Genomic DNA, 12,613 nt, shown 5'->3' with positions numbered 1-12,613 from the left:
TATCCACAGATGGCAATCCAATCCCTGTCACATCAATATGCCCAAATGCAAGAATGAGATCTATGAAAATGTATCCCAACCTTTGAATTCAGCAAAAGTAGAGCTGCCGAGCTGCCCATGCTGTTATCAGCACGATCATGTTATCAGCTGTGGGTTTTCTAAACAGAAACCTTGACGTATTACAACAGCAATATAACTCAGATCAGTCGAGCATCCCTTCCTGGATGCACTAAGTGGCTTGGTCTCCAAGGAAGGAGGATTTTTCATGTATTTTGTTACCTAAAAGAAGCCCAGAGTAAAATTTCAGTCCCTAAGATGTCATGCGATCATTCCCTGGGCATTACAGAGAAGTAGCCATGTCCTTGGCAGCTCGTAGGCCCAGCACACACCCCTGAAATGAACAGTCTCTGGCCACATATCTGCAGGTGAGATGGCATCTCAGGAGTAACCTGTGGTTGGAGGCTTAGAGATGGTGGCGATGAGCCATATCCAGCACCAGAGTGTGTAGTTGCCAAGCTATGGCCCAGAGCTGAATGATGGTACCCTCGAAACACTCCTAGACACAATGTGTGCCTAGAAGCTTGATGAAGAACCAATTTCCATGTTCCCCCAACCCCAAGACCCTTCCCCTAAAGAAATCAAGGAGAAAGAACCATAAAAACTGTTATTTTAATGATACAGAAATAGTACATGGTACATTTCTTTCCACAGCAGCACTTCATTCATCTCTAAGTTTAACAAAATTAAGGCTAAATCGGAGCATTCTGAGAGTAAGGGACTGTTTTATGCAATGTTACTCATGTTTTCATAAACAAAAGGATGTTCTTCAGGCAAAAAAAAAAAAAATGTTGAACATGATACCAGAAAAGGAATGGAATACAAAATGTGTTCCTTTGGGTCAGCCTGATAATAACCATACCCCCTAGGGAGTGCCAGTGGGATTTTATTAAATGGATGCTTCCGGTATGAGGGCAACTCTCCAGAGCTAACATTCCGCAGCACAAGGCTATTTCATAATATGAAACCAAAGACAGTTGTGTCTCCAGTCTAATCCCTTTGGAATAAATAACTAGTGAAAGTCAACAGTATTTAAAAGCACAAGAGAACTGTGCGGAGGCCGTGGTGCCTGGAAGGATCATCCCTGCATCAACAGCCCTTCTCCCTCAAGTCTGTTAGGAAGAAAATGCGAACTAAAATGTGATGAGACAGAACCACAGCTGCCAGGACAGAGGTCAGGACCCCGTGGCACTCGGGAGCCACAGCACTGCCATTTAAGGCCAGCAGCAAGGGTTTACCCCACCCCCACTGTCCACTACTCTTGGCCAGCTCCACTGCTCAGCCTCTCACCACATCTGGACTCAGAGAAACCCTACAGGCTTCAGAATAAGACAAAGCATAGCCCCGCCCCCCACCTCCAGCCAGTTCCCCACCCAACAAGACAACCAACAAAAGCTCCCACGGGGGCTTAATTCCCTGACAAGAAGCCACGCTCTGACATCTTTGATGAGGAGGGCCAATGCCCAGAGCCACAGAAGCTTGCCATCATGCCAGCCCTGTCCGCTGCTGTCCCGGGCAGCTCACTGCCTCCTCCGACCCTGTTTGTTCATAGTTTCCACCTAACATCCTCTTCTCCACCCACCCCGGCTACATTCGGAAACTAACCAATTATTTCACTGATGAAGAATTGGGCTGGGGCTGGAATCACCAAACCCAAGGAGGACAGTCTTGTTTTCAACCACAGGTCTCCTCAGGAGCTACCTACTCTAAGAGGGCACACTATGACAAGTTGTTATCCAGTGTGTGTGTGGGGAGGGGGTGCAGGCAAAATCTTCCCATGAATTTAAATGTTTACATTATTAAGCAGTAGAGAAAAATAAATTCAGTGATTTTTTCCCTTCAACATGAGAGTTTTGTCTATTTCTTTGGCTCCCAGAGCCTCTATTTCTATAGAAATAGGGTGGAAGGAAATACCCAAGTAAGTACCATCAAATATCCTCTAAGACTTACATATATTCCAAAGACTGTTAATTGCTATAGGAATAGAGGGCTGAGGGACACATACCAAATGCACTTATTATATAAGTTCACATGTAAACACAGATAAACAGTCAGTACCCACTTCTGCACACTTACATAAAATAACTGCTACAGACAATAGCATTGTTTGACCCCATAGTCACAGAAAGAGAAAGGGTCTTTGAGCCTTCCAACCTTATGATTCCATACACACTGGACCACTGGGTTCTGTTGCTGAACCTCTGAGCTCAAATTTCCTACCTCCACCAGGAAATCAGATCTAGGCATGGTCTGGAACCTTGACAGTTTGCCCCCGTTTGCCCCTATCAACTGCATCATCCAACCCCGTCATCATACAGAGCAAGAACCTACAGCTCAGGAAGTCAAGGTGTCATCTGGTTACAGAGCAAGTGGTAGAGAAAGGACCAGGTTTTTTGTTCCTCAGTCCTTTACTTCCCTGCTACACTACATTGTCTCCAAAACTGGTCCTAGACAGGCCTGTCACCCACACCTAGGCTAAGAGGTCATCAAACAGATGCTCTGGTGTTGAAATTAGGCAGTAAGCTGTATGAGAGCAGAAAGCAAGGCCTCATAGGCCCCATGCCATATCCTAGCCACCTAATAAATGTCCAATAATACTTGTTGGCGCATGTTCACCAAGGCCAAACACTGTATTTTGTACTCCTGCCTCAGTGTAGGATAATGCACAGATACAAAATTATATAGCTGCTTGCTAAAATCCAGCCAGGAGGGCTGCCACTCCTGCATTTATGAAAATGCCACATTCAGACACCCAGAGAGGTGACAAGCTCCACATGAGTCAATCCTTTGTCCTCCTCTGTGCTCAAGAGGGTGTGTAGGAAAAAGAATGAGCCTGGTCATTTACCTAAGCATTTGGCAAACATATAATAAAAAAAAAAAAACCCCTAAGTTACTCTGAGGATAAAATGCATAGCAACTACCAAAAGCTGCACTATACAGATACCTATTTCTGTTTTTCAAAGCATTTGCCCCATCTTAGAAAACATTATTTTGGGAATTGAGTTGGACTCTCTATGAAACTGGCAGTGAGAAGCTAGACATTTAGCTTAGGTATTAAAATGTGCCTGGTCCCCTTCCCTCTCCCTCTGCCCATGCCCCTGATTCTCCATACACAGATACAGATTTACTTCAAGGTAGAGAAACATGAATTTTTTTGTTTGTTTGTTTTGTTTTGTTTCTCAAGACAGGGTTTCTCTGTATAGTTTTGGTGCCTGTCCTGATCTCGCTCTGTAGACCAGGCTGGCCTCAAACTCACAGAGATCTGCCTGGCTCTGCTCCCCAAGTGCTGGGATTAAAGGCATGCACCACCACTAACCACTCGGCCGAGAAATATGAATTCTTATATTTTCTATTTGTAGCTATGGATCATAAACCATGTTGTAAGTAAGATGATCCTACTATACTATCATCTTGATAAAGAAAAGGATAATCCAAACATTTTAAAAGGCAATGGGAAAACAGCACAGAAAACCTAAGATTTAAATTAATCAACAGGCACACATCTGCACCACCTAGTGCAGCCCTACTACCCCCGCAGCAAACCAGACTCTGCTGAACCAGAAACGAGGAGGACTATCCAGAGGGACAAGAAAGCATGAGGGAATGCTCCTGCCGGCCTGTGGTCCTCAGGCCTCCCCAGCCACTGAAAGTGGGCCCTTCACTGTGTGCCCCCCGCTCATTCACTACTGCTAAAGAACACAGTGCTACTTTGAGAGAATCTCGCCACAGACTGCCTGTGGATGTGGTCCTGCTCACTCACAAAGCCACCCCAACTTTGGAGCCGCTGTCAGACAAGCTGTGGGTCCTCTGCTCTGAAAGCCAAGTAGCTCGTCTCTCTTGCCATGGATTTTGCCTCCATTCTTACAATGAAAACAAACAAAAACGCTTTCCCTCACCCCTTTCCCTGTTAAACCAGTCTTGCCTATGTACAGATTCATGATCATCCCTCAGTTAAACCTTTCAAAGCCACACTAACAGCCTCATTCAATACGCACTTATTACACGGTGACTGGACTCTGGGTGGTCAGTCCGCAAGCCTCAGACCCTGTGCTGGCCACTCTTACCTGTCCCAAGGTGATGGAGGCAAGGTTAGACCATAGCTGGAGGTCTTCACTGCATCATGGTCATGGCCTCACCCAAGCCTAGGCACTCAGATATACAAAAGTCTGTTGCAGAATTTATGTTCTTTTCTATTGCAAAGTACAAAGATTACAAGATGGAAGAACTTCTGTGCCTTATGATTTATAAAGCTAATACACACTAGCAAAATGGAATAATAAAACCAAGGAGCAAAGTGCCTTTAAAAATAACAGCAAGATTTATAAAGACTCTCTTTTGACATTAAATATTTTATAAAGCCATATGCTACACATACAACACCTTCTCTGTCTTTCTGTAAGGTTGAAATATTATTCCAGAGAGACAGCAATACACAAAACAACACTCAGACAACAAACACCGCTCAGTGCCGGCTTGTATACTTGACAGTTCTAGTGTAGAGCATCCACCGTGGTCTATGCACACACTACACGCAGTCCTAAGACGATATCCATGTTCTACTTCTTCAGTCAGGAGGAGAAGCTGTCACTAACATTCCAGTTTACACAATGATATCATGCCATTATTTCAAGTCAAACAAAAGTGACATCAGTGAGTATAAGGCTCTCTGATCAATCAAATCACAGTCTTATTTAAATTAAAAGAGGTTCACTTAAAATTAAAAATAAAATAATTTATTTGCAATGAGAATTTTAAATATCTAATACATCTTTTTCAGGAAAATGTTAGTAATGTCTCTAAGCAACTTTATTTTCTCTGGACCGTGTGTACCTATATAAGAAATATATTATCCAGAGAAACCCTGTCTCTCGGAAAAAAAAAAAAGAATATATGATCTACTTACCACTCCAGTCACTTCATAAATCACTGTGCCTTGTTCTATAAATACTTAAGAGCTCCTACAGAAACCTGCTAGTAAATGTTGTTACCATGACTGAGATGCTCCAATTGCTATCTACCCTAATCTCAAGATGACATCAAAAATGGACATTTTATAACAAAGTCACTCATTTATCTCAAAACCAGAACAAATAGAAAATAACAGCATGAAAGGAATGTCAGCATGTTCTAACCACTGCTGCAGGAACACAGAAACTCAGCAAAACACAGACATGCAGGAAATCAGCACTAGATAGGAAAAATTAACGATTAAACTCAGCACACCTTCAATAACTGGAGTAAAGGGAGACTCTTAATAAAGCCGTATTATTTCTTCCTCAGGCAATCAATAGCTACAAAAGAAAAATGATTTCATATCCTTGGTCCATAAGAAGAAATATTTATTTACATCCTCAATGGACTAAAAGATGTTTCAGATGTCACAATTAAAACTGTATGCTTCCAAAAATATCATTATCATCAATGCAGTTAACTTAAAGTTTCAGGTATTAATAACTTCATTTAGACTTCTTAAAAAACAACACAAACATACTTCCTAGAGTGCAAAATGCTTCTTATTAAATACTTCAAGAACACAAAAAGCAATTCGTTTGGAAACACAGGAATCCTTTGCTGAAGGGCCATCATCACAAAAGACACCCATTGCCGGCAATGGGCACCGGACAGAACCGCCAGCTAGAGGAAAACACAGCGCTAAGCTTTGTGCTCGGTCTCTGCCCATTTCAGATGACCTGTTATTTGTACAAGCTCATGTTGGACTCTGGTACATGCACATGTACGCATCACAAAGAAGTCTGCGTGCACAGCCTTGAATCCTTCTGGAATCCAAAGAGTGCAGGTCCTCCAGAGACATCTTTAAGTACTCTCCCACTTCCGGGCAGGGTGTCACTTGTGGAATGTTGAAGCCATTCTGACCACCTAGGACGAGAAGAGCTCTTTTTAGGGCAGCAAACTTCAAAATCCTCTGGGCACCCTGTCCCCCCATAACAATTTTACTATCCTAGAATTTAGTGAAGACTGAATCCCAAAATCAGGGGGGGGGGGGAAACACCTTTGACTTTCAGTTTCTCCTTTTTGGCTTCTGAGAGGGTTCAGCAGCCAAAAGTGAGTAAAATTGGTAAAAGGACATATATTTAGGAAAAGCTGCAGCCCTGATTTGCAGGCTGCTACCCACGTATGCACACAGTCTTGGCCCCTCATACTTTTATATCCCTCCCAGATACTAGCAGCCTTACACTCTTTTCCACAAGAATATCCGATTTTGAGCAAATTTAGTAAATGCACACTACTGTTTCCCTAAGTTTTAAAAACATACTTGCACACCTCTAGCATGGTTTGTTTATATACTGATCATCAGAATAGGCATGTGCTCTGACGATCGCATTTGCTCTCCCAAGTGCTTTCCCAAATGTCATGCTGCTAATTTTCACTGGGTGAAGCACATGCAAGGAGGGGTGGGCTGTACCTCAGGCATCTGAGAGATGAGGAGAGATGGAGAACTGCTGGTCTACAGCTTGGGCCTCTGGTTATTAGAGAGCCACACCAGAAGACCTGGGGGACTAGGGCTTGGGAGAATAGCTGTAGAGAAAATGGGGTATTCAGGGGTACTGTGACCAAAACCCCTCAAGGTCCTGGCACTCAAGTGTGTACTAAGTAATAACTAAGCTTCCTGGGTAATAACAGCTCACTGGGTAAAGGTTTCTTCCTGAAATGAAATGCATGAGATCAGGAAGACTGAGTTAAATACAAACGATGCAACCTTCACCACCTTCAACTTTAGCTGAGACAACAGAAAAACAGGCATGATTTCCATGACCAAGTATTCCCACAGAGTTTAGCATTTATGTCCTCAATAAATGCCTACTACATTAACAGCTTAGATGCAAGATTGTAAAACATCAGTAGCGAACTTCTGCCCTCGGGGTTCTTCCCTTGTGCTGTAAGCCTGTATTTAAGACCTCCTCCCTCCTTCAATAAAAGGCATTTGGCATTTAAAAAAGAAAAAAAGAAAAAGAAAACAGAAATAAATAAATAAATAAATGCCTACTATACTGTATACAAAAAGGAAAGAAATAGAATTTTAAGATTCTTTTTTTTTTTTTTTTTAAGATGGGACAGCCTGAAACAGGTTCTTACTGTGTAACACAAACTGGCCTCTAATTCACAATCCTCCACTTCCCAAGTCTGGGTTATGGACAGGACTCTTTAACAAACCTGCCTAAGGGCCAAGACGTCACAACATTATTGTTTCTTAGTTTGAATAGCAGAATTACTAATACTCTTTGAAGATTAAAACCTGTAACACTATGATATCCTTCAAAGAAGTCTCTCACAAAATACCCTATTACTACAAACAAGTACTCTCACTAGGAAGCACCTCACCCCAAAAGAAAAGTTTTAAATACCATCTCTATCAGCCATGCTGTCAAAGAAGAGCCAGGCAGAGTCATCCTTCCCATACTTCACAAAAGCAACATAGTGCTCGTTTCTATGCAGAGAACAGCAAATAACTCCATCTTCTGACAGGGGATGCAGCATGTCTCCAGTCCCAGTCAGGTAAGTCTTTGGAAGTGATACTGGTGATATGTATGATTCAACCTCCTGGGATGGAGGTGAACCTAAAATAGACCATGAAGAAAACACCACACATGAGCTAACGCTATGTTTCAAGGGGCAGACTCTAATCCTTTCACTGACCATCACATCTCTTAAAAACAGTCAAGTACTTCACAGACAGACAGACACACACACACACACACACACACACACACACCCAGCAGAAGAGAGTCATGAGCAATAATATTTATTGTGAATGTTTAAAGTGCACTTTGACTCTGAAAGGCTTTCAAACCCTGCAGTGTTCTGGACCATCAGTAGCTGATTGCTGCAGGGCGGGTCCACCAGTGAGTTCGGATTACCTGAGTGCTGCAGGTCTTACAGAACTGCTTGATCTTCCCTGCGGAGATGTCAGGGTCATCATAGCACTCTCTACACTCATACATTGCAAGTCCTCCACAGATGCGGCACTGCCTGGGAGCTATCGTATGCAGAGAGGGAAGGAAGAAGCCTTTTAAAAATATATTCTGTCACTAAAAATAAAAGCTATACTTTGAAAACAAGAATGCAGTAGAGGTGCAGGGAGAAGGACCTAGCCCTCTCTGACTCTCTTTCATTTGGATTTTCTTCTATTCAATATTTTTAAGAACATTTTTTTTTCAAATAACTGTTTTGTTAACCTATTCTAGAATTGTTCCTCTGGTCATGAAATGTCCAAAGAGACCAACAAACTATAAAGAAGACTGATAGCAATATGATCGTAAATAAGACAGTAAGTGACAATCATTGCCATTATGAACTTTCTCTAACAGTTTCATGTCTGAATATTTATGTAACTGTGTGTGCCCAGGTACACATGTATCTCAAGCATCTCTCATCTAGCCTCTCAATGCTTTCCCTTCCACTAACTACCACACACATTGCTTTGACATGTGTTGTCCTCAAACCTGTGGGTTTTAATGGTAGTACGTGTATTGTTTGGATATATAATTTAATTAACCACTTCCCTCTTATTAACATTTACTTGTCTCTAATTTTTGTCAGATAATAAGTAATTTTGCATTTAAAGTGTTTATTTTTACCTCTACTTTTTTTCAGAATAAATTCCCAGCACTCAAATTATTGGCTTAATATGCCGAGTTCTTCAGATACTGAATTACCTACCAAAAGTACTATAACTAATGAAAAGCCCAGGCCAACTATTTCTAAATAAAACCTAAACAAACAAAGGACTGTATACTTACTGTCTTCAAGCAAATCTGTTATATTTAATTCCAGAGAAGGAAAAATTTTTTTAAATAGCTTAAAGTCTTTTCCAAACCGAGGCATCTGGATAATCAAGCATGATGGTGCCTTAAAAAAAAAAAAAGACAAATAGTTTTAGAAATCAAAGTCCTAAGTAGCTAGGTACTCAGCTAAATGTAGTGCTTACCTAGCATGTCCATAGCCTTGAGTCCTATCCCCTGTAACTCATGGAGGAAACTCGTAAAAAACAAAAATGTTTCCCTATGAATTTGAAACAGTCATGGCTGTCAAAGCCAGCAGTGCTTTTACCAGTGTTGCTGCCCATGAAACAGAGCCCACTTGTGAACGTGCAATGTGAAGGCAGAGCAGCAGCAAGCTACAGAATTTCCAGACTTGATGCTCCTATACATCAGCAAAGAAGTAAGTAAAATACCACCTCAGAGACGAACATGATAAAAACAGACCACAGCATGCACTGCAGAAATTATACATTCAGACAGTAAAAGAAACTTTTCTATCACATTCAATAGCAAACCTATACAGAAAAATTTACCGGCATTTTATCTCTTAACAAAGGGAGAAAAGTAACATTACCTTTGACATGTTTAGATAATATGTGTGAGTAAAATGACAACTAAAAACATAAACATGTATGTGTATGTATATCTTTGGTATTAGGCTACTTTAAAGTTCAAAATTAGCTTTTTTTCTTTTGGAACCCAAATCCAAAACATTCCAACTTAAGCTAAGGGGCTTTCTTAAAAAAGAACAAAGTTGGAACATCATGTTTTTTTTTAAATGTAGTTTCTTCAAACTATTCTTGCTTAAAGCACAGTGAGAGCTGGGTGTGGTTCAGTGGGGCAGCACTTGGGTAGTGTGTACAAAGTCCTGGATTTAATCCCCAGAACTGATAAGAAACAAAATAAAGTAACAATAAAAACCCAGTTAGAATCACTAACCTCGGCAAATTTCAGGTTGCTGTTGATAAAAGACCATTCTAGTAACTGCTGAATTGTAGAACTCCAACTTTCTCATTTTTTTTCCATAAAAATTTGATAGAAGTTACAGTCTTGAACTTTTTGACCTGCTGATCTAGGAGCATGAAGAAATGCAATAAGCTATCTAATGCCTGACTCAGTATATGAAGCCATCTGACAGGACCTGAGAATACAATACCAGAATGCTGATGTGCAGTCTTGGATTGTCCAAATGCCAGGTGAAAGGCAATGATTTGGATGAGATAATTAAATGCACTTATGCAGAAGACCTCGTAAATTATTTCTTCTGCCTTATGTATAAATTATTCAAAAGTTCTCTTTGCCATCACAAGAAAAATGTAAAATAATATCCCAGTCAAGAAACACTATATGAACAATAATCAATTTGATTTCTTCCTCCAAATCTAGAAAGCAGCCATTGCTTTTTTTAAAAAAATTATTTTTATTTTATGTACATTGGTGCTTTGCCATGGGTGTCAGGTCCCCTGGAACTGGAGTTACAGACAGTTGTGAGGACTGCTTTTAATGACTAGAACAAATGCTTAACTGCCTCAATGACAGACTCTTAGACCTAGAGCAAACTTTCTTATTCCCTAGATGTAGGGAAGGATAATTTCCTATCGGTGTGAAGCCCAGGGACCCTAACAACTGTCCTCTAGCCTTTCAGTCACCAGGTGCTCTTTAGATGGTCACCCACTGACTTGACAAATACAGGGAAACTGTCTACAAACACCCACCACAGGGAAACACATGTCCAACATCTCCCTTCCCTTACCAGCTTACTAGTAATCCTTAAAACTAATTCTACTAAGAAGATTGTTTTTAATCTTTCAGTTTACTACTTATCTTTTTTAGCAGTGTCTGGGTTTAGAATCACCTTGTTTAAATGTATATCTAGATTTCAAGAGTTTTAGAGAAAAATATCAGCAAAACCTCTATAATTCAGAGAGCACCCTATAGTGATCTTCAGTTTCCCTAAGCAAACTATGTCCTGAATTTACAAAACTTAAAATCTGGTAACAAGCTAGAGCACTCTTGAGAACTCAAAGCTAATAACAACAGATTAAAATCCAAGAAACCAGCAGTTATTATAGAATAACATTATTTTTTTCTTTTCTTTTCTTTCTTTCTTTTTTTTTTTTTTTTGGTTTGAGACAGGGTTTCTCTTTATAGCTTTGGTGCCTTTCCTGGAACTCACTCTGTAGCCCAGGCTGACCTTGAACTCACAGAGAGCTGCCTGCCTCTGCCTCCTGAGTGTTGGGATTAAAGGCATGCGCCACCACTGCCCGGCTAGAATAAAATTGGTTGTTGATAACTACAAAAGCTAAAAAGTTATAGAAAAAATTCTTTCAATATGTACTCCTCACACTGGGGGCAGGGGCTGTCTCTGACTCTTTTGCCGGATTTTAGGACCCAATCCCTCTTACTGGGTTGCCTTGTCCAGCCTTAATATAAGGGAGGTGCCTAGTCTTCATATGCAACTTGATACACTATGTTTGTTTGATATCTGTGGGAGGCCTGTTCTTTTCTGAGTTTTTGTGAGTTTGAGGCCAGCCTGGTTTACAGAGCGAGATCCAGGACAGGAACTAAAACTACACAGAGAAACCCTGTCTTGAAATCCCCCAACTAAAAAAAATTTTTTTTTAAATTGATTGCTTCTTATTTTTCTTTCCTAAAACATAAAATATTCTCTTTTCTATATGCTTAAAGGAATACAAAAATTTTACTGGTTTTCCCATGATTACTTTTTACATGGCTAGATTATAGATTCTTTTGTGAATTCTTTGTAGACAATTTTAGGATTTTTCTAGGCATATATAAAACAATTACCAACTCTGACTTGCTAATAAGTATGTACACCCAATGCTTATTCACCATGTCAAAGAGTACCAAACTTGAACTGTGGTCCTTTCCTTGCTCCCACAAATCAGTTTAACATGGGTTCAAACTGCGCCTCTTAGACACAGAGGTAAAGAACTCACCAGTGTTGGCTATTGAGGAAGTGGACAGCACACTCCTAAGGTGCTCACCAGAGAAGCCAAGACTGAAATTGAGAGGGTCCACCAGATTGTGACCACTCAAATGCCTGGGAAGCTCAGACATTCAGAATCTCACTAAGAACCATATTGCAGTAAATTGGGGTATTCTTTCAACACAGGGAGAAGGAAGAGATTAAGTTACTAAACTGAGAACTAAAGAGCTAATTTAAGGCTAACTGAGCTCTGTAAGTGATGGGAAGCCAAAAATAATATTCCCACATTTTTGTTGTTGTTTTTTTTTAAATTCAGTTAGAATAAGATTCTTTTTTAAACACCGATGAAGTATCAGTAAAGACTTCATTCCTACTGAACATGGCAGTGGTAAAGAAGGTCTATTTCCCTAATGTTCCCAGACAGCTTGAGAGTTACCTGATTTTTAACAATGGTTCAACCCTTAAAATATCATGAAACAGGATATTTAGAAATTCTTCAGGATCTAGGAGAAAACAAACAAAAAAATTAAGTAAATCACAGGGAAAGTTTAAAAACCATTCTACTCTTTATGACAGACACATTTCTACAAGAAATTAGTTTCATTCATTCAGTATTATTTCAATTAAAAGTTTAGTTCTTTTCAAGTTTTCCTGACAAGAGAAAACTTATTTAAAGATTATAATAAAACATTACTTTTTCATTTTGTTGTCATGTTGCCCCGTTTAATAGAATATACTCATCCACACACAGTGAAATCATTTTTATGTCTTTTTGGGGGTTTCAGTAAAATAATACCTGATATATGCTCTATTTTTCCTTCTATTT

General features: G+C 40.2%; 1 protein-coding gene across 1 annotated transcript in view; it reads right to left on the bottom strand.

Moving 5' to 3' along the window:
• The window catches only part of Cyld (CYLD lysine 63 deubiquitinase), a 67,939-nt gene that overhangs the window by 14,620 nt on the left and 40,706 nt on the right, over positions 1-12,613 (bottom strand). The window contains exon 13 of the mRNA XM_037206076.1: positions 12,224-12,290. Within this exon, the coding sequence (XP_037061971.1) occupies positions 12,224-12,290 (67 nt within the window). The remainder of the gene's footprint in view (positions 1-12,223; positions 12,291-12,613) is intronic.

The sequence above is a fragment of the Peromyscus leucopus genome, chromosome 5, assembly GCF_004664715.2.
Source record: "Peromyscus leucopus breed LL Stock chromosome 5, UCI_PerLeu_2.1, whole genome shotgun sequence".
In the NCBI taxonomy this organism is placed as follows: Eukaryota; Metazoa; Chordata; class Mammalia; order Rodentia; family Cricetidae; genus Peromyscus; species Peromyscus leucopus.
The sequence above is the reverse complement of the archived record's forward strand: the minus strand, read 5'-3'. Positions and strand labels throughout refer to the sequence as shown.